Source organism: Gadus macrocephalus, chromosome 4 (genome assembly GCF_031168955.1).
Source record: "Gadus macrocephalus chromosome 4, ASM3116895v1".
In the NCBI taxonomy this organism is placed as follows: Eukaryota; Metazoa; Chordata; class Actinopteri; order Gadiformes; family Gadidae; genus Gadus; species Gadus macrocephalus.
Genome location: NC_082385.1, coordinates 2058281 through 2079919, shown reverse-complemented (window position 1 = coordinate 2079919; position 21639 = coordinate 2058281). Strand labels below are relative to the sequence as shown.

At 48.2% G+C, this 21639-nt stretch overlaps 1 protein-coding gene across 2 annotated transcripts; it reads left to right on the top strand.

Annotated features, from left to right (window-relative positions):
* The first annotated feature begins 311 nt into the window (after window positions 1–311).
* LOC132455599 (lipase maturation factor 2-like) lies at window positions 312–21341 on the top strand. 2 transcript variants are annotated; one of them, XM_060049489.1, is made up of 14 exons: window positions 312–553; window positions 1514–1779; window positions 2653–2681; window positions 4960–5153; window positions 5941–6119; window positions 6571–6697; window positions 12479–12613; window positions 13889–13994; window positions 14659–14755; window positions 16209–16391; window positions 17367–17535; window positions 17747–17858; window positions 18310–18418; window positions 19559–21341. In XM_060049489.1, the coding sequence occupies exons 1-14, from the start codon at window positions 460–462 to the stop codon at window positions 19892–19894; spliced, it is 2136 nt and encodes a 711-aa protein (XP_059905472.1). In that variant the 5' UTR covers window positions 312–459; the 3' UTR covers window positions 19895–21341. The 2 variants fall into 2 exon arrangements, with proteins under 2 accessions (XP_059905472.1, XP_059905471.1); XM_060049488.1 differs by having other exon boundaries at window positions 321–553; window positions 19556–21341.
* Window positions 21342–21639: the final 298 nt, after the last annotated feature.

The window sequence follows — 21639 nt, the reverse complement described above, 5'->3', positions numbered from 1 at the left end:
CCCTTTTTGGTCCAAGCGGAATTTCTCAAGTCCTGCTTTCAGTGTAGGGAAATATTCGCCACCATGTATGGTGGTGAATATTTTCTATAATAGATTAAATATTTATTATATACAGGCCTTTACTTCTGCCGTGTCATGCTTCAGTTAACACTGGATGTAGAGAAGGACATACTTTTCTATTTTTATTTTTTATAAAGGAACCTTTCCATTCATACTACAATAAAAAAAAAAAAAGTGCGGGATGGTCTTCAACGGCTCCTGCACTCAAACCCTTGAACTCGTTGGACGCGCAAAACGCGGCGTGCGGAACAAGTCGCGAGCCAAACTCCGCCTCCGTCCACACATCATCTCTTCCTCGCGGGCAGCAGAAACCTCTGAAGGCGGGCGCCGAGGACGCGTTCACAACGAGCAACAAAAGAAGAAGACCCCGCTCGGAGCAGAACCGCGACTCCATTCAAAATGGGGGAAATAAGGGTTCCGCGGAATATGTTTCTCTGGAGTATGGCCATTGTTTACATGTTGGCTTTCTCTTCCCTTTACGTCCAGCTTCCAGGTACGACTCCCCACTCGTAGTACACTTTAAACGTCATTTTCTTGAGTTATATTCTTAACTTGTGTCATTAAAGTGTATATGCGTCTACACATGACAGCTGTATAACCAAGCAGCCTGACCGTGACCCTCCAGACACCCAGACTGTAAATCTCGTCCACTCTGGGTGACACGTGAACGCTCGCGGCTGTGTGTTGAGAGCGCTTCCTATTGAAAGGAAACAAACTGTCAAACTGCTTTTATTAAAGAAACGTATCTTCAACGATGTATCGCTCCTCTGTCTCTGCATAATACACATTTTGTATCATGGCGGTTCTTTTCCCATTTGAAATGTATCGAAATGGCCCGCCTCGCGCTCCACAGCATATGTTAGTTTGTCTCGTGGCGCCCGGACGCGGTTTGAACACGCGTGCCAGCAACAATGTGGCACTATAAGCCCCCCTTCCGATCCAGCCACGCCTTTTTTGTTTCCATAATGTAAGCCTAAACTAAATAAAGTAACGTCATCCTTCAAGTTATGAATGCGGTGTGAGCCTCTCCTGTCACACACTTGTTAGTGCTTCGCCCTGACCTTAAATGACCCAGACCAGTATGTTCAGTGTACGTCGCTCATTGTTACAGATTTACGCCCGATTTGTAACTCGTGACGCCGATGTTTCGTCTTAATCCAAAGTAAGCGTTGTAAATCACCCATAGCAAATCTCACATGCATGGTGGGGCAGGACCTCTGCACAAATCACCTTAACCCCCTCCAACTCACTCTTACTGTGTGTGTGTGTGTGTGTGTGTGTGTGTGTGTGTGTGTGTGTGTGTGTGTGTGTGTGTGTCTCTCTCTGTTCATGCATGTGTGTCTGTTCATGTGTGTCTGTCTGTCTGTGTGTGTGTGTGTGTGTGTGTGTCTGCTCATATGTGTTTGTGTGTGCGCTTGTTTTCGTGTGTGTTTATGTGTTGGGGGGGGGTCAGGTCTCCACGGCAACGGTGGGGTCTCCCCTGTGCGTCCCGCCGAGCCCCCCGGACTGACCGGCCTCCCGCTGCTGGACCTGCTGCTGGCGTCCCCCCGCACGGTGCTGCTGGACCTGGCCCGGGCCTGGGGCGCCGACCCCCCCCAGGCGCTGGAGCTGGTCTGCCTGGCGGGGGCCCTGCTGGCCCTGGGGGCGGCCACCCTGGCCCCGCTCAGAGGCAGCCTGGTCTTCTTGGCCCTCTGGTGCCTGTACTGCTCACTAAGCCAGGTGGGTCTGTCTGTTCTGTCTGTCTGTCTGTCTGTCTGTCGGTGTGTCTGTCTGTCTGTCTGTCTGTCTGTTCGCTGTCTGTCTGTTCACTGTCTGTCTGTCTGTCGGTCTGTGTGTCGGTGTGTCTGTCTGTCTGTCTGTCTGTCTGTCTGTCTGTCGGTGTGTCTGTCTGTCTGTCTGTCTGTCTGTCTGTCTGTTCGCTGTCTGTCTGTCTGTCTGTCTGTCTATCTGTCTGTTCACTGTCTGTCTGTCTGTCTGTCTGTCTGTTCACTGTCTGTCTGTTGTCGGTCTGTGTGTCGGTGTGTCTGTCTATCGGTCGGTCCCTCTCCCCGTCTGTCTGTCTGTCTGTCTGTCTGTGTAAAGTAGGGTGCTTGAGCACTTTCCCTTTAATGCTTGAGAGGGTTATGGCTGGAAATACTACTACAATCTGGTGTGTGTGTGTGTGTGTGTGTGTGTGTGTGTGTGTGTGTGTGTGTGTGTGTGTGTGTGTGTGTGTGTGTGTGTGTGTGTGTGTGTGTGTGTGTGTGTGTGTGTGTGTGTGTGTGTGTGTGTGTGTGTGTGTGTGTGTGTGTTCTCGCTCCACCTAAAGTGTGTGTTTACTAAGGTTGAGGCTCTAGTTGTAGTGTATGACGGGAGCCTTATAATTAGCTGTCTAGATACTTTCTCTCTCTGTGGGCCTTATTCACCCGGCCGTCATCTTGGATCAAACGCTAGCAGGGGGTGGGGGATTAAGATGCAGAACCAAAATGTCCGCTAGGTGAATAAGTCCCATAATCCTTGATGAATTCCAAGCTTAAATCTTTGAAACCAAGTGCTTGAACCAGAAGACGGATTGCTGCCAACTGATTGTGTGTGTGTGTGTTTGATTGACAGGTTGGCAGAGGCCTGCTGAGCTCTCCATGGTAACTAATGCAACACACACACACACACACACACACACACACACACACACACACACACACACACACACACACACACACACACACACACACACACACACACACACACACCACATGTGTACACAAACACATGTACACGCACACGCGCTCAAGCAGGTGGACACGCACACACACATACAGAACTGTGAACAACGTCTCCAATCAGGTTTGAAGGCTCTTCAGAGTGCCAGCCTTGAGGTCATTTGTCAGTCAAATCCTCTTGCAACTGCTGCTTCACTATCCCATTTCTGAGACGCACCAAGTCCCTCCGAGATAACACACCACGATGCTTACACCGGAGTCACATGACCTCGGGCTTTCAAGGCCTCTCCTAGAATACACGTACAAAGTGTACCTCCTCCCCTTAGAAAGTAGAGCCTTGTGCATGGGTGCACAAACCTTATTTATGGCAGTGGCTTACTTAGTCAAATAGATTTTAATATTCCCTTTCAGATTGTTCTGTACATTCCCATTATCAGCAACTTTTCCCCGGCTATGTTTCAACCGATCGTATTTGTTCCAATGGAATTCAAAACACACTGGACCGATAACTGCTGATTTAAAACGTACAGAACGTAAGAACCTGATTGGCTGAGGGAACAGACTGCTCAACTCTATCTTCCTGACACATAGGAGAGACGGCAGCCAATCAAACGACAGCATAGTCCGCCGCCACAAACCCCGTCCAATGAGAGCGTTCCGACAGTGGATGGAGGTTAACCCTGGCAGCGGGGACGTTTGTCTGACACCTCTCCCTGCATTAACATCTTTTGTCAGACCTTCTCCAGAGCCAAGTGTGAATTGTTCTGTGGAGATAAGCACAGGATGGCAGAATAAACCTGGTCTTGGTACGGCTCCAGATTTCACGATGCTTTGGGCGGTTCCCTACTGTTACTGGAAAGGTTGTCTTCCCTCAGGCAGAACAAACAAGACACTAACGCACACTAACTGTGAACGAGATTCTACTTCTGTGACTGTAGCCTATCATGGTTGGGTGTAGCGCAAACTATGCAAACACACATTTTTTTGTATACCTGTGAATTTGTTTAGGATTATTATTCCGTTTTGCTGGCCTTGAGTTAACCCGTGTGGGATTCCACCGGGGTGCGTGATAGTGTTAAGCTCAACAACAATAACCGTCAGGCAGGAGAAATCTGTAGCGTGACTCACCTTTTCAAAATGTACGATTTAGCGGGAACTTCATATGGAGGTGTGTGGGTGATCTAGGAGAGCGTTAGATATACCATTGCTTCATCACTGGTACTTGTCGATTTAGTAATATACATAAATGACTATCCATTAGTCTATGGGAACGATAAGCTGCATTGATGGTTCTGATTAAACCTGTTTGTTTAATAATTAAGAATGTGAAGAACTATCAGTCCAATCCCTTACCTGCTTATAAATGACATGCGAGGATTGGATCAGCCCATCAGCGTGCTCAATGACTGAACTGTTGTAATTCCTGTCTTTTGCTTTCTCTTTCCTCGAATTGTCCCTCCCTCTTTGCCTGTGTGCCTGCCTGCCTGTCTGTTTCTGTCTGTCTGTTTTTATCTGTCTGTCTGTCTATCTTGCTCTCCTTCTGACTCTGGTTCTTTGTGTCTCCCCCTTTCCCTCCCCCCTCTTGCTCTATCTGTGTGTGTGTGTGTGTGTGTGTGCCTTTCCCTCTTCTTTTCTGTCCGTCTGTCTGTCTCTCTCTGCTCTCTTTCCCGCTGTGTGCCTCCCTCCCTACCTCTCCCCTCTGTGTGTGTGTGTGTGTGTGTGTGTGTGTGTGTGTGTGTGTGTGTGTGTGTGTGTGTGTGTGTGTGTGTGTGTGTGTGTGTGTGTGTGTGTGTGTGTGTGTGTGTGTGTGTGTGTGTGTGTGTGTGTGTGTGTCTCCTCTTTTGCTCTCTCCCCCACTGTGTGTGCCTCCCCCCTGTTCTTCTGTCTGTCTCTCTCCCTCTTCCCCCCCTCCCTCTGTGTGCCTTCCCTCACTCCCTCCCTCCCTTCCTCTCTCTGTCCCTCCCCCCTCTTCCCTCACTCCCTCCCTCCTCTCTCTCTCTGTCCCCCCCTCCCTCCCCTCTCTCCCTCTGTCCCTCCCTCCCTTCCTCTCTCTGTCCCTCACTCCCTCCCTCCCCCCTCTTCCCTCACTCCCTCCCTCCCCTCTCTCTCTGTCCCTCCTTCTGTCCCTCCCTCCTTCCCTCTCTCTCCCTCTGTCCTCCCTCTGTCCTCCCTCTCTCCCTCTCCCCCCCCCCCCCTCCAGGGACGGTCTCCTGCTGGAGGCGGGCTTCCTGGCCGTGCTGGTGGCTCCCCTCAGCCTGCTGGGACGCCAGGTGTCCTCCGGGCGCCACGACCCCATGACCTTCTGGCTGACGCGCTGGCTGCTCTTCCGTCTCACCTTCGGCTCCGGCGTGGCCAAGCTGGCCGGGCACAGCGCCCCCTGGTGGAACCTCAGTGGTGGGCGGGCCACCCCGATAGCGCTGACCTCGTGTCGGTTACTCTGCTGTTTGTTTAGAACCAGCGGGAAACCAAGGCAACGCGCCTTATTTGGTCATGTCGGATATTGGTTTTAACAAGAATGCGTTTTCCCCACATGAAGATGATGAGACAATTATTTTCTGCCCGATGGGTTTTCGAAAGGAAGGGCTTATCACATGGCAGTTGCTTGTTTTTTGTTGGGGATGTTTATCTTTTGAAGGATCTCTCTTCCAACTTGAGACCATGTTGTCTTAAGTGCGTGGCCAACCGCAGCATTAGTTCAGAATCATCGGTGATGATGACCACTTGACTATCTCCTGTGATCATTGCATCAGTGATGCATTGAAAATATAACGGTTGAAGTGATTTGGAAAAGTTTATATGAATACTTTAGTGAACATAGTAACTCAACTCGTTATGCGCTTCCTTACAAGACCGGTAACCATAGCAACGCCGGTAAACAAACCCCGCGAAGCCCAATCCCTACGAGAGCTCCCCGCGCTACGGCCATCCGGAGGCGCACAGAGCTTTTGGCCGTGATATTATGTATACAATTATATTACACTATTGTATATAGAACGTTATAAGACGCTGTCACCGAGTGTGAGAGGAGAGTGGACGGAGAAGATGGCGGTTGACCTAGTTTCAAAGTTTATACCGTATATACTCGGTAATACCGGTGTTGACACGAGTGTATTTCTCGGTGTGAAAAATGTCGCGGCAACCCTACAAATTTTGCCCTCTCTCTTTCTCTCTCTCCCTCTAGCGGTGAGCCACATGCTGGAGAGCCAGGCCAGCCCCACTGCCCTGGCCTGGTGGGCCGCCCAGCTGCCGTCCTGGGTACTGCGGCTGGGCACCGTGGGGGTCCTCGTGTCCCAGGTCTTGGTGCCCCTGCTGTACTTCGCCCCGATCCGCTGCCTGCGCATCACGGCCTTCTACGTCCAGGTCACCGCTTCGACACGCTCTTTTCAAAGTGATCGTTCAAGGAAGCAAAAGCAGAAGTGGGCGGCGAAAGCAGAATTGGGCCGCTCCAACGGCCAAACTGTTGACGTAGATTTTATGGCAGGCGATGTCCGCCACGAAAGGCTTCGTCCAATAGGGAAGGGATATTTGTGATGCTGTGATTCATATGAATGTCTGGATGTCTCTTTGAAAGCGTCATACTGGCTTGTGTGTTCTAGCATATTTTACCTCCGTTTAGGAAAAAGCGCTCCAATAAGTATCCCCACATTTTTGTCGGTTTGGTTTGGACTTTCGATTATTTGTTGATAACTCGAGTTAAAAGTTAATATATTTTCTCAGGCCAGGTCTATATTTGTAAAGGGGAACCAGTTGTTTTCTTTTGATGGACCAAGCCAATGTTAACCCTACCCTGTCTGCTCCCTCCCTGTTCCAGTTGGTGCACCAGCTCCTGTCCGCGCTCACAGGCAACCTGACGGTGCTGAACCTGCTGACGGTGGCGCTGGGCTTCTCTCTGCTGGACACGGAGCACACCATGAGCAAGAAGAAGAGATCAGCCAAGAGTACGGCCTCAAACACCCTCCGCTTCCCACACCGAAGCTCGTAACCCAACTGATAAGTTTAGCTCTTAGCTGCCCCTAGCTACCCCTAGCTGCCCCTAGCGGCCCCTAGCTGCCCCTAGCTGCCCCTAGCTGCTCCTAGCTGCCCTTAGCTGCCTATAGCTGCTCCTAGCTACCCCTAGCTGCTCCTAGCAGCCCCTAGCTGCCTATAATTCAATTCAATTTTATTTGTATAGCCCTTAATCACCATTACAGTCTCAAAGGGCTTAACAGGCCAAATATTTGTGACACCCCCCTTTACCCATGCCCCCACACGGGCAAGAAAAAACTCCCTTGAATCAGCAAGGAAGAAATCTTGAGAAGAAACGCAGTGTAGGGGATCCCTTCTTCCAGGGATGGTCAGGAGTGCACTGGGTGCCACAGATGGCATACAGGTAAATACATGTACATCATATTAAAATGGTGATGGGGTTCTGGCCGGTTATCCATGAGGAGAGTCCAGGCATCCAGTCCAGCACCCGCAGCACGCTACAACTGACAGAATAGTGAATTAGAACGGAAAAGTACATAGTGGGAATGTATAATGTAATAAGAAAAGCACAAGCAAACAGAGTAGTCTTCACTACGCATCTGTTGTTTTCACACTCCAAATGCAAGATTGTAGAGGTGCGTTTTGAGCTTCCCTTTGAATAGCTCCACAGAGTCAGCTTCCCTGATCGCTGATGGCAGCCTATTCCATAAAAAGGGGGCTCGATAGGCAAATGCTCTCTGTCCAGCCGATTTCTTTTTAACCTTCGGCAATGAAAGAAGGCCGGCTCCCGAAGACCGGAGAGACCGAGAAGGACTATAAGGAATAATCAGGTCCTTCAGGTACAATGGAGATAGTCCATGCAAGGCTTTATAGGTTAGCAATAGCACCTTAAAGTCTGATCTGAAAGTTATTGGTAGCCAATGTAAAGAGGCGAGAATAGGTGTAATATGATCAAACTTTCTCGTTCTGGTCAGCAATCTAGCTGCCGCATTGTGTACCAGCTGTAGACTCTTTATAGTAGAGTTCGGTAATCCCGAGAACAGTGCATTGCAATAGTCCAGTCTTGACGAGACAAACGCATGAATCAGTGTCTCTGCATCCGCTACAGATAACATTGATCTGATTCTTGCAATGTTTCTCAAATGGAAAAAGGCAATTCTAGTTATACTTCTTATATGCTGATCAAAGCATAGTTGAGGGTCAAACAAGACACCAAGATTTCTGACGGATGCACTCTGTGGGATGGCGAAGCCATCCAACCACAGAGAGACATCCTCAAACTTTTCCCGGTCCCGCTTCGAGCCGATAATCATAAGCTCTGTCTTCCCAGTATTAAGCTGTAGGAAGTTTTGTGACATCCAGCCCTTCACAGCAGCCAAACAGGACTCAACCTTTTGAATCTGGGCAGAATCCCCGGAATCTACAGGAATGTAGAGCTGGGTGTCATCCGCATAGCAATGGAAACTAATTCCGAAGCCACGGATAACGTCACCGAGGGGAAGCATATAAATTGCAAAAAGCAATGGACCAAGAACCGACCCTTGTGGTACGCCAAAGCGCAATTTATAATGCTTTGATTCTGCACCCTCATGAAGCACAAATTGGGTTCTATCTGTGAGGTACGATTCAAGCCAACCAAGAGCCGTACCCCCGAAACCAACATAGTGTTCAAGACGGTGAAGAAGAGTGCCATGGTCAATCGTATCAAACGCAGCGCTCAGATCCAACATCACAAGCATTGTGCTTGTGTTTTTATCCAAAGCAAGAAGGATGTCATTTACAACTCTTGTAATAGCAGTTTCAGTTGAGTGGAAATTCCTGAACCCCGACTGGAAAGGTTCGAAGAGATTATTCCTCGTCAAATAATCAACAATTTGCTTTGCTACAATCCTTTCCTGTACCTTAGACAAGAAGGGCAGATTCGATATAGGCCGATAGTTCCTGACTAATTCAGGATCTAGGCCAGGCTTTTTGAGTAGCGGTTTTAACACCGCAGCCTTGAAATTGGAAGGAACAATTCCTGTTGAAAAAGAAAGATTCATAAGCAAGAGGATAACAGGCCCCACCGTTGGAAAAAGTTCCTTAAGAACCCTAGAAGGGAGCGGATCCAACATACAAGTTGTTGGCTTTGAGGCCTTTATCACCCTTTCAAGTTCCACCAAGGAAATCGCCTTAAACTCCAAAAGAGTTGCGTCAGAGTTCACCATCCTACTTGGCAGAACCCCATCCTGCCCCACAGGATGTGTAGGATTAGCCGCCCGGTAAGCATCAATTTCCTCTCTAATTGATTGAATCTTATTCTCAAAGAAATCCATGAATTCACCTGCCGAGATCGAGGAGCCTACGGTCTGATTCTGTTTCTGAGTGAGACTCCTCACCGTGTCAAAAAGAAACTTAGGATTATTTCTATTCAAATTAATGATACTAGAAAAGTAGGCATTCCTGGCGATAGTCAGCGCACCCTTATAGGTGACCAGACTATTATGCCATGCAAGATGAAAGACCTCAAGTTTAGTCGAGCGCCATTTGCGTTCAAGGATCCTGCAATTACGCTTCAAAATGCGAGTTTCTGCATTAAACCAAGGAGCTGGTTTTTTCACTGTTCGTTTTTTAGTTACGTACGGAGCAACTGAATCAATGGCAACAGACAAGGCAATGTTGAGGTCATCAGTAAGGCACTCCACAGAACCACTATAGTTACAGAGAGGTGCAAGTGAACCAGATAACTTATCTTCCATGGCTGTAATGGTTGCAGGTGTGATGCGGCGACAGCTGAAAGTAGCTTGCTGATTGTCGCAGGGGCAGGATACCACCACCTGGAAAGTGAGCAAAAAGTGGTCTGATAAAGCTGAGGTGTAGGAAGAGACCACTAGCTGCGAAATGTCAACACCGCGGGTCAGAACGAGATCCAACGTGTTTCCACCGATGTGGGTTGGTTGCTGGACGAGCTGTTTGAAGCCAAGCGTATCTGTAATGGACAGAAAAGCCCTTGCGAGGGCATCAGACGGGTTATTCACGTGAATGTTGAAATCCCCAATAAGCAAAATATTGTCTGAATATGTAGCCAAATCAGCTGCAAAGTCAGAAAACTCATCCAGAAAAACTGAATACGGTCCTGGAGGGCGGTATACTACAGCTAAAACAAAAGAGTCTGGAACTCGTTTTGCTTCTCGAGGAGCTGAGGTGCAGAGCGCTAGCACCTCAAAGGATCTGAAAATATATCTATTCTTCGGCTTTAAATTAAGCTTAGAATTAGATATCAGGGCTACTCCACCACCTTTCTTAACTTCTCTAGATACTTGGGTGCTAACGTAATGGGGTGGAGTAGCTTCGTTTAAGGCTAGAAACTCATCTGGTTTTAACCAGGTTTCAGAAAGCCCCAGTATGTCGATCTTTTTATCAATAATTAAATCATGGACCAAGAGCGCCTTCGATGAAAGCGACCTTATGTTCATGAACCCTATTCTGAGTACTTCCCTTTTATTATTTTCAGGGGGAGTCTGGTTAACACTCAGCTCTGAAGCGGTCAAGGGGATACCGCGGTTTCGACATACTGGTTGCGGCCCTCGTCTGCGGGTTTTACACCTCGAGACAGCGCGAGGCCGCACCACCGTACATATAGGTACAGGGTTATTTTCAGAGGGAGTCTGGTTAACACTCAGCTCTGAGGCGATCAGTGGCATCGCCAGAGTTGGACTTACTGGTCGCGGCGCTCGCCTGCGGGTTTTACACCTCGGGACAGAGCGGGGCCGCGCCACCGTACATATAGGTACAGTGTTAATTTCAGGGGGAGTCCGGTTAGTTGTTAGTATTTGATTTGACATGCGGTTTATCATGCGATTTGCCATGCGATTTTGCACGCCTGTACTAGGTACAGCGTTAATTTCTGAGGGAGTGTGGTTAACACTCAGCTCTGTCATGCGAGTTAACATGCGATTTTGCACGACTGTACATATAGGTACAGCGTTAATTTCATGCGATGCGTCATGCGTCATGCGATTTACCATGCAATTTGACATGCGATTTGACATGCGGTTTGACATGCAGTTTTGGCCCACCGTACATATAGGTACAGCGTTAGTTACAGAGGGAGTCCGGTTAACACTCAGCTCTGAAACAATTGGTGCAATAGATCCTGGTTCCCCTAACCCATCTGCTATTCTAGACTCTGTTCTAGACTCTGCAACGTAGACTATCATGTTGCTAGCAGGTTTACTAAACTCCTGCAGCCCAGCGTGCTGTGAGTGGATGAGTCACGCGTGACTAAGACATCTATCTATGTTTTTTGACATAATTGAGGCACCTAACCCAGTAGGGTGTAGGCCGTCTCTCATGAGCACACCAGGGCGACCCCACAGGGAGGGCCAGTTATCTATGAAACCAAAGCCCTGCTCTGAGCTATATAGGGCCAGCCAGCGATTTAGAGACAATAGTCTACTATAACGCTCATCATTACCCTTATCGGGTAGAGGGCCAGAGAGAATTAATCGATGCCGACACATCTTTCTGGCGAAGTCACAAAGCCTAGCTATGTTGCTTTTTGTGACCTCAGTTTGTCTTGTCCTAGCATCGTTGGTGCCAACATGAACTACAATGTTGTCGAAGCTAATGTCGGTGTTAGCTTCGACAACATCGGTGTTAGCCCCCTATAGCTGCTCCTAGCTGCCCCTAGCGGCCCCTAGTTGCTCCTACCTGCTCCTAGCTGCCCCTAGCTGCTCTTAGCTGCCCCTAGCTGCCCCTAGCTGCTCTTAGCTGCCCCTAGCTGCTCTTAGCTGCCCCTAGCTGCTCTTAGCTGCCCCTAGCTACCCCTAGCTGCTCCTAGCTGCCCCTAGCTGCTCTTAGCTACCCCTAGCTACCCTTAGCTGCTCCTAGCAGCCCCTAGCTGCCCCTAGCTGATCCTAGCTACCCCTAGCTACCCCTAGCGGCTCCTTGCTACCCCTACCTGCTCCTAGCTGCTATTAGCTGCCTATAGCTGTTCCTAACTGCTCCTAGCATCCTCTAGCTGCTTGATCATCAAGCTAGCTGTCCGTTACGCAAAACTAAGCTACTCAACCGTCCGTTACACTTCGTTATCCAGGTTAACGATTACACAAACTAAACTGATGGACCCTTACACAAATTAAGCAAGTTCGACGTTAAGCAAACTAAACAAATGACCAATAAGGGTTAACGTTCTGGTGAGAGATTTGCAACTGATTTCCTCACTGAGTAAACAAATCCGACCCAACGCCCGTTGGATAGGATGTGACTTTGTAGTTCGTTGGGTGAATTTAAGAGCTCTGCCAACTCCCTGAGTGGCAGGGCCTTTGGTCAAGTCAACACACGCAGAACCAAAACCAAAGGGCACAGAGAAACCATTCAACAATGCTGGGCCCCTAATCTCCACCATTAGCCCTGTTAACGCTATGTGTGTTTTGTGGAGTGATTTTTACACTGCTTGACTGTTTCACAATACATAAGGGGAAGATACCTTGGGATTAATGCTTGATTGATGCATTGTAATTCTACTTTTACAGAAAACAAAATACATGTTTAGATCATGCAAAGTGAAGTAAAACAAAATGGCGTTTATTGGTGTCTTAACACCAACTTTAACCTTTTTTGGTTGTTATACAAACATTTCGATGCCTCAAATATTTCACCGTACAGTGCACCGTTTTGGAGGTCTCCACTGTATCCTTATTCCCTTCCACCTCCTAACGCCTCCTCCCGCCTCCGCCCTGACGTTGCTGTGTGCTGTGTTGTGTGGGCAGCCTGGGGCCAGACGCTGGTCTGGGTGCTGACCCTCCTGGTAGAGCTGGGGGTGTACGTCCTGATCATCTACAGCGCCACACGCCTCTTCCAGATCGACGTGGACTGGGAGGCCAGGACCGTCTCCTCTAAAACAGGTAATCCGTCTCTCAGTCGACCACCAGGTCTTTGTTTTGGTCCCATGGTTAAAAAAAACAGGGTTTGTGTCGCATGCGTCTTTGACCGTAAGGCTCACCGCACGGTGAGCCTTACGGTCAAAGACGCATGCGATGCTTGGTAATTTTTTTAACCGTGCTTCATAGGAAAAATGCACGGATGTATCGGAAACATGATTGATTGATAGATCATTGATGCTGAGTGTAAACAGTTAACATGGCAACAATGATACTTGGTTTTGATTTCATAACGCATGCAAAGATAGTTGTGCTAATTTGAGCCAGAGCGAACCACAACAGATGTAGGCTAAATCATTGACGAGTAGCTTGTTAAAAAATGGGAGTGATTAGGAATTATAACTTGAATATTTCAGAATTCTGTTTAAATCTTTTGAAATTACTATTGTTTTAATATTTATCGATGTATGTATTTTTGTATCTATCTATCTATCTATCTATCTATCTATCTATGCATCTATCTATCTCCATCTATCCTGCCTTTGTGTTGGCTGCGTCTCTGACGCTGTACAATACAACTTTATTAATCCCACTAGGGGCAATTAGTTTGAGCAGCTTGTATACAGACACAGTAAAATACAAATACACATACACATCTACGGAGCCTTTAGTCGTCGAATTGCAGATGAACGACTTGGAATGGCGGTTTGTTCTGCATGCAGGTAAAGCGTAGCGACGCCCTGATGGCAACACAGAGAATTCACTTTTAAGAGCATGACCAGAAGAAGCCAAAATACCTGCTGCTTTCTTAATGATTTGCCGATTGCAAAAGGAACTCAAGTCCCTTTGTTTAACGCCAGTGATCTTAGAACAGATCACCAGTACAGCTGTTGCACACCTACTCACCAAACACCTTCAGACGTTTTTTGCTAAACGTTTTAGTATTGGTCATGGCCCATTGTACCGGTACAAAATATAGATGTGTGCTAGGAGTAGGGCTTTTGAGTTTGAAAACCAGGTTAATTTATTCAGCATTTCTCTCCTAAAAAACCTCTTTGTAACTGAGAACTTTGAAACGTCCAAATATACACAAAATGTTCAAACAGAAATTGTTCAAATCAAAAATAAGTATATAAGATAAGATATGAATAAAATAATCATACTTAAAAAAAATACAACTATATAAAAGTTTAGACATCGTTTGACCCAAAAATTGAAATCACGATCAAAACCGGATGACTTGCAGAGCCCTAGCTAGGACGGTCCGGTGTCTCACCCCCATGGCGGTCTTGTCTGCAGCCTTCACCCAGCAGCAGTTTGGGGACGTGCTTCGGACCACCATGGGCTCGACCGTCTGGATCGCAGTGCTCTCCCTCACCTGGGAGGTGGTGGGGGCGCTGCTGAGGTGAGTCGCGACGTCCGCCCCCTGGTGCAGTACGTCTACGCTGAACGATGCTCGGTCCAGCGCTGCTTAACGAGGCTCAGGGAAAGGCGACGTTCAGTGACGAGGCTTCTCGTTTCTGGGGCCGTGCTGCTAAAGGAGCTGAGGGCATTACAATCGTCAACGTTTTAAACAAATCTTAAAATGTTCCTGTTTGGTTTGACTTTCTTCTTAAGTATTTCTGATCTATTTTTTGTTCAAACATACCTTGTAGACATATTATACCACCAGGTGTGAGTGTGATTTACCAATTACAAGCCGATTTGAAAATCAGCCTCTTCTGACATCACAAGCTGGTGTGTCCAGCTAGATGTATGACGGATAGATGAGCAACGTTTCCTACAGACCACTGGGTTGGCTGGTAGACTTTCAAATCGGCTTGTAATGGCTAATCAAACTCACACCTGCTGGTATAATGTCAGCCTTAAGTGCATCGCTGTAATTCAGAGGTATAGAGATTGTTAATTTAAACCCTTTTCCTTTATTTTCCGCTTGTTATGCACTTTGTATTTCCCGAAAATTGCTAAAAGTGTAGTTGATGGCTAGCGTTGCTCTGGCGGCCGTGCTCAGCTCTGAATGGGAGCCCTGACGATGAACCCAGATGACCTGACCTGCGTTTGTTTTCCAGCTCGCTCTGTGTGAGAGGATTCTTCTGGAAGCTCTGGGCCCTCGTCCAATGGGCGGTCTTCGCCGCAGCCACAGTAGCGATGTTTGCCGTCAGTGTGGTGAGTCTGCCGTTTGATTTGCTGGCTCTGAGCCCAGACGCGTCTCCGACATGCCCCGACAACGCGCCCAGACAACAGTGTATCGCCTGTGTTGTTGATCGTTGCTATCGACGACCGGGTAGTGGCTCACGGTTGTTGTTGTTGTTGTTGTTGTTGTTGTGTGTGGTCGATTCATTCATGGTTTTCACCGTTAAGCGTTTTAACACGGCTGCAGTAGGGTTAGGGTGTACCTGCAAAATGAATTTTAAAATGGAGGAACCAACTTAAAAACAGATTTTCTAGGAAATACTTTTTTCTTTTGTCATACTTTTGGAAACCAAGGGAGATAATTTAGGGAAAAATGACAAAAATCCTTCCAAAAAATATATGTTCTCGGATTAATTGAATGTATATTTTGGTCTTCTTTTTTTCCTCAATCATCTCAACTCTGTTCCTTTGGGGAATGCTCCCCTCATGCCCCTCCCACACTCCCCTCATGCCCCTCCCACACTCCCCTCATGCCCCTCCCACACTCCCCTAATGCCCCTCCCACACTCCCCTAATGCCCCTCCCACACTCCCCTCATGCCCCTCCCACACTCCCCTCATGCCCCTCCCACACTCCCCTAATGCCCCTCCCACACTCCCCTCATGCCCCTCCTCCCACGCTCCCCTCATGCCCCTCCCACACTCCCCTCGTGCCCCTCCTCCCACACTCCCCTCATGCCCCTCCCACGCTCCCCTCATGCCCCTCCCACGCTCCCCTCATGCCCCTCCCACGCTCCCCTCATGCCCCTCCCACGCTCCCCTCATGCCCCTCCCACGCTCCCCTCATGCCCCTCCCACACTCCCCTCATGCCCCTCCCACGCTCCCCTCATGCCCCTCCCACACTCCCCTCATGCCCCTCCCACACTCCCCTCATGCCCCTCCTCCCACGCTCCCCTCATGCCCCTCCTCCCACGCTCCCCTCATGCCCCTCTCACACACCCCTCATGCCCCTCCCACACTCCCCTCATGCCCCTCCTCCCACGCTCCCCTCATGCCCCTCCCACACTCCCCTCATGCCCCTCCTCCCACGCTCCCCTCATGCCCCTCCCACACTCCCCTCATGCCCCTCCCACACTCCCCTCATGCCCCTCCCACACTCCCCTCATGCCCCTCCCACACTCCCCTCATGCCCCTCCTCCCACGCTCCCCTCATGCCCCTCCTCCCACGCTCCCCTCATGCCCCTCCCACACACCCCTCATGCCCCTCCCACACTCCCCTCATGCCCCTCCCACGCTCCCCTCATGCCCCTCCCACACTCCCCTCATGCCCCTCTCACACACCCCTCATGCCCCTCCCACACTCCCCTCATGCCCCTCTCACACACCCCTCATGCCCCTCCCACACTCCCCACACTCCCCTCATGCCCCTCCCACACTCCCCTCATGCCCCTCTCACACACCCCTCATGCCCCTCCCCCTCCCCCAGGTCCCGTACACCTCCATGGAGCCCTGGTCCAGCAGCAAGGTGCTCCCGGTGGTGAAGAGGGCCCACGAGTGGGTGAAGCCCTACCAGCTGGTGAGCAGCTACGCCCTGGACCGCCAGCTGGCCGCGGGCCGCGGGAGGCCGGAGCTGGTCCTGGAGGGCAGCATGGACCAGCACACCTGGACGGTACGCGCCTCAGCTCCTTACGCTTCGGCTTGGTAATGAAAATACAGAACACCAGGGGAGATGATGCTGCGTACTGATGGCCAATCTCACAGGGCAGCGACACATGCCTGCCGCCTTAACTACGACGTCAAGCAAAAATATATATATATATTGTTTATGAACGTTTATGAATGATTTATATACTTTGATAAAAATATAGTAGTTAGGCGGCCGCCTAAGCGACACACGCCTAACAACGACGTCAAGCAAAAATATATGGATTTATTTTTTTCATCCAATTTTTTTATTGTACAAATTTTACAAAAGTATCAAATAATCTAGCTTCATACACTCTGTGTATATACCAGACTGCAGGGCAACAGTCTGACAGCCTGCATGGAAATGCGGGCTGTCCTCAAAGAGGAGGAGTCATTCAGGTTTGTCGATTTCTGTTGCCTGTCATCCGGATCCTGTTTGGTGTCTGACCCTCGGGTCATGCCTCTGTCTGGGAACCATTTGAATCCATGCCTCTTGGCTTATAGTTTTTAGGTTATGCAAGGATAGTCATGCTTGTCAAAAATATGTGAGAACAAATGCTAATCAATAAGGATGATAATCTTTGGACAAATTGATCTAAATCATTTATCTTTCTCACATCATACAAAATCAGTTAAGAGTCTGGCTTAGTTGATCAAGCCAGATCATGTATTAACAGTAGAATAGTCTCGCACTTGCTAACACTTGCTAACGCACACAGTAGAATTACGCAACTGTGTGTGTGTGTGTGTGTGTGTGTGTGTGTGTGTGTGTGTGTGTGTGTGTGTGTGTGTGTGTGTGTGTGTGTGTGTGTGTGTGTGTGTGTGTGTGTGTGTGTCCTCCCAGTGTGTCCACCGCCGTCGGAGTGCGACTGACCCGTCGTGGTCCTAATAAATGAATAAATTAAAAAAGAGACGCGTGAAAACTTGTTTATGAGCGATTTGACCGTTGAACCCTCAGGAGATCCATTGGATGTACAAGCCAGGCAACGTGAGCGCGCCGCCCCCACTGGTGGCCCCCTACGAGGCCCGTCTCGACTGGCAGATGTGGAGGGCTGCTCGGGGACAGGCCCAGGAAAGCCCCTGGTTCTGCGGCCTAGTGCTGGGCCTTCTGCAGGGCAACAAGAACGGTGGGTGACCGGGCTGCTGCCGGACTTCACCGCCACGACTCCTCTCTGCAGACACATAACTGTGTGTGTGTGTGTGTGTGTGTGTGTGTGTGTGTGTGTGTGTGTGTGTGTGTGTGTGTGTGTGTGTGTGTGTGTGTGTGTGTGTGTGTGTGTGTGTGTGTGTGTGTGTGTGTGTGTGTGTGTGTGTGTGTGTGTGTGTCCGTCCCCTCAGTGGAGAGGCTGCTCCAGACTGAGCCGTCCCAGTATGCGTTCAGCGAGGAGCCTCCAGCCTACCTCAGAGCGACACTCTACCAGTACCAGTTCACCCAGCAGGACCCTGACGGGTCAGTCCCACTCCGCCCGGTGGTGCACCCACTGGGAGGCCACACACACGCATTCCGTTCCCACATGACGTTGTGTAATTGTGCTGTGTGTTAGCGATTATTGTTGGACTATTCTACATGATCAGTTAAGACCAAACTCTTGACTGATGTAAATTGGATTTTGTTTTGATTTTTTTTTTATGATGTGAGGAAGATAAATGATTTAGATAGATTTTTCAAAAGCTTATCATCCTTATTGATTAGTATCTGTTCTCACATGAGGTGCTAATCTTTATTTAGTGACAAGATATCGTGTTGAAGTTCATCGTCAGTAATTTACAATATTTAATGTAAATATGATTCCCCCAGACCTAAACCACATGCGTGTGTGTGTGTGTGTGTGTGTGTGTGTGTGTGTTCGTGTGTGTGTGTGTGCGTGCGTGTGGGTGTGTGTGTGTGTTTGTGGGTGTAGATCTGGTCCCAAACAGTGGTGGCGTAGAGACTTTGTGAAGGACTTCTGTCCCATAGTGTATTTGGGTGACCCGGATCTGCAGGCTATGCTGAGTCTGCATGGACTGGATGTAAGTTACAGTTCAACCACCTCATTGAAAACAATCTGAACGAACTACAAAATGTGTTGACTTGACTTATTTTTCTGAATCACGCTTTTAATTTGCCAGTAAACAAAGTATACCTCTTGACTGAATCAAGACCACATTTAACCAAAACGTGCTGTTCCGTACACAGCACACTATCGGCACGCAATCACGATTTCAAATGATATACATTGACTTAAACACTGATTCTCAAACCTCAAGGACAGGTTATGCCTGTGCTTTTGCTGATTGGCTGAAATGTAGTACCATGTGATCCAGTGACACCAATCACAAAGATGATGGCAATAAGCATTTCCCGATCGGCGGTGTCAACCCGGTACATAACTGGTGTCCTGTACCTTTACAGTAACCGACTAACTTTACTGTAACTGTTAACTTACTTAATATTCTATTGTTGCTGCGTTGAGGTACCAAGGCAAGGCAACTTTATTTATATAGCACTTTTCATACACAAGGCAGACTCAAAGTGCTTCACATATAAACATTGTCATACAATAAAATAAAATAATAGATAAGTAAAAGAAAACATATGCAAAGAAATGAGTAAAATAGAAAGTGCAATGTATTTAAGATCAGATCAACAGTCTCTCTGGTATCCGCGTCGGGACTCCAACCCGACCTAAAGGAACTTGGTACTTTCTCTGGGACTCTGGGACGATTAATCGCATTAATGCCATAGTTAACTCACGATTAATCGCGATTAATCGTATATTTTTTTCTATGCTAAATATCCCTTGAATTCTTTGTCCCATTAATTGTTCTCATTTTAATGCTCTTATCAACATGGAGAAGTGCATCGGCTTGCCTTGTGCAAATGTTTTTTTATTGATAACAACATTGGCATATACTGATCAAAACAGGACGGTACAAGAAAAAAGCCTATAATGCAATTAAACGATGAACATACAAAGATATGCAGATTAAAAAATAAATTTGCGTTAATCGCGCGTTAACAAAGTTAATGCCGTTAAAATTGGTTTACGTTAACGCCGTTAATAACGCGTTTAACTGACAGCTCTAGTAATCATGCATTAATCATTTTACTCTTGTGTACTTGTGCAATAAGAATGTAATAAAAGTGATTCTGATGCTGGTTCAAAGGAGGAGTCGCCCCCGTCCGGCCTGTCACACTCCCCGCTGGCCCGGCTCCTGGCCCTCCTCAGGGGCCACCTGGAGACGCTGCCGGGCCCCCACGTGCAGTGGGCTCTCCTGGCCACCGTGGCCACCATCTGCGTCCTCAAGTGCCTGCTGTCGAGGGGCCCCGGCGGTCGCGCCTGCGCGGCCCCCCCGGCGGAACCCAAGTCCAAGAAGGCCAAGACCCCGGCGGCCCCCGCGTCGAAGACCCCCGCGGGGCCCCCGCCGGCGGCGGGGGCCCCGCGGGCCCCGGCCGTGGAGAGGAGGCCGGAGGTGGAGCAGAGCCCCAGGAGGAGGAGGAAGTGACGTCGCTCGGGCGAGACTCTTGGACCTTGCCGTGGCTTCCGGCCGTCCCTGGATGCCGTTGGATGGATTTTTTTTTTTTTAGAACACCACAAAAAAATCTCAGGTTTCGGTCGTGCTGTCGTCGCGCTTAGTCGTCGTTTTTTTTTTTTTTTTTTTTTAGTTTTGTGTTTTTTCTTTTTTGTCGTGTGTTCGTAACTGCCAAATTATTGCCCTTCCTGCTGCACCCTGTACTACCTTTTTGCGATGATCTATCGATGCGCTTTTTGAGATGTTTTTCTGCTGCCGTATTTTTAAAGCTGAAGTCACCTGCCTTCGTGTTGGCTCCCCTGGGGTTCGGTGATCTCTGACGCTGTGCAGCTCTTGGTCGCCACCTCCGCTAAAACCCCTTCGGACGTTTTTACTAAACGTACCGTTTTAGTATAGGTCATGACCCATTGTACCGGGACAAAATATCGATTGGAGAGCGGGCCAAAATCTGGTGTGTTATCATTTCTAATGGCCTCACAGCAATGCCAATCCCGGTAGGATTAGCGGATGGATGGATTGTTGTTCTGTGCTTTCGGCGTTTGAGAAATGCAGGACTCAGGGATTGGTGTTTCTGGGCTCTGTATCTGGCTGTTTGAAATATCTGAAGTACTGTTTGCTGTGTTGCGTCATCGTCTCTTACTATTGACAATGTTCGCGGTACACTACACACTTCTCCCTGTATTGCTGCCAACGTCTACTTGTACCTGCCAGGTTAGTGCAGCGTCTGCATTAAAGCTCGGAGAGATGATATCAGAACATGCGTGTGTGCACAGATGTGTAGAGAGAGAGATCGAGGAGTGGTTTAAACTTGGATTCCACTGTTCCACTTGTTGTACCAACGGTTGCCTTTTTTGCGATGATTTTGTCTTTTCTTTCTTTCTTTTAATTTGCAAGAAACACTGCATGAAAAATGTTGAGTTCACTACTCCCCAAAGTACAAAGTATTTCAACTTGCATAGTTTTTATGAAGCGATGCATGAAACTAATGTTTAATATATAAAGTGAGTGACTGACTGATTTATATAATTAGTACAAATTAGGGAGTTCCAATTCAAGTTCAATTGGTGACTCAACATAGTTCTGCTCAATGTGTGTATTTTTTTTTTTAAATGCGAGCAAAGCCCCCTGTTGATTCTCTAAGTCACCATTTATCAAACCAACAGAATTTGCAGTAAACAAATCACATTTCAAGTCAAACAGGCTGTACCCGCCACTGATTGAAAACTCGCCCCCTGCCCATTGGGCAGTTTAACTTTATATATTTAGGCTTATTAATCTAGCTCTATTGTTCCCTGACTTAAAAGAGTTTTCTAAAGGCTGCTCTAAATCATGAAGTTTGTGTGTGTTATGTAATAAAAAGCGGCCCACAGTTTTATTTTTATCTGTATGGAGCACAATAAAAGTTGATTTATTAATTTCACTGATTACTTCCACTCCCATATTTTTAACAAAGATTGAGAACATTTTGTCGATGACTTAAGAACCGCTTCATTTTACGGTTGTGACTCGGTTGTATATTTTTTTGGCAGAATAAATGATTGGATAAAGTCAAACTGTAGAGGGCGCTGTTGCTTGGACAACAATGTCTGGTTGGCGAGCCTCTTAGCTCCACGCGGCTGGAGTCGCTGGACAGGTAATCAACTCGTTTTATCTGAGCTCCAGTGGCGCAGATAACCGATAACCAATGTTCAAACCGTTTTTTCTTCTTCCACCACCTG

What these genes read in the sequence shown, in the direction of transcription:
- LOC132455599 (XM_060049488.1), top strand. Translation starts at nt 460, where the DNA reads ATGGGGGAAATAAGGGTTCCGCGGAATATGTTTCTCTGGAGTATGGCC. An exon ending in TCACGGCCTTCTACGTCCAG is followed by an intron (nt 6,120 to 6,570) that starts GTCACCGCTTCG and finishes TCCCTGTTCCAG; the next exon opens with TTGGTGCACCAGCTCCTGTC. An exon ending in CGATGTTTGCCGTCAGTGTG is followed by an intron (nt 14,756 to 16,208) that starts GTGAGTCTGCCG and finishes CCCCTCCCCCAG; the next exon opens with GTCCCGTACACCTCCATGGA.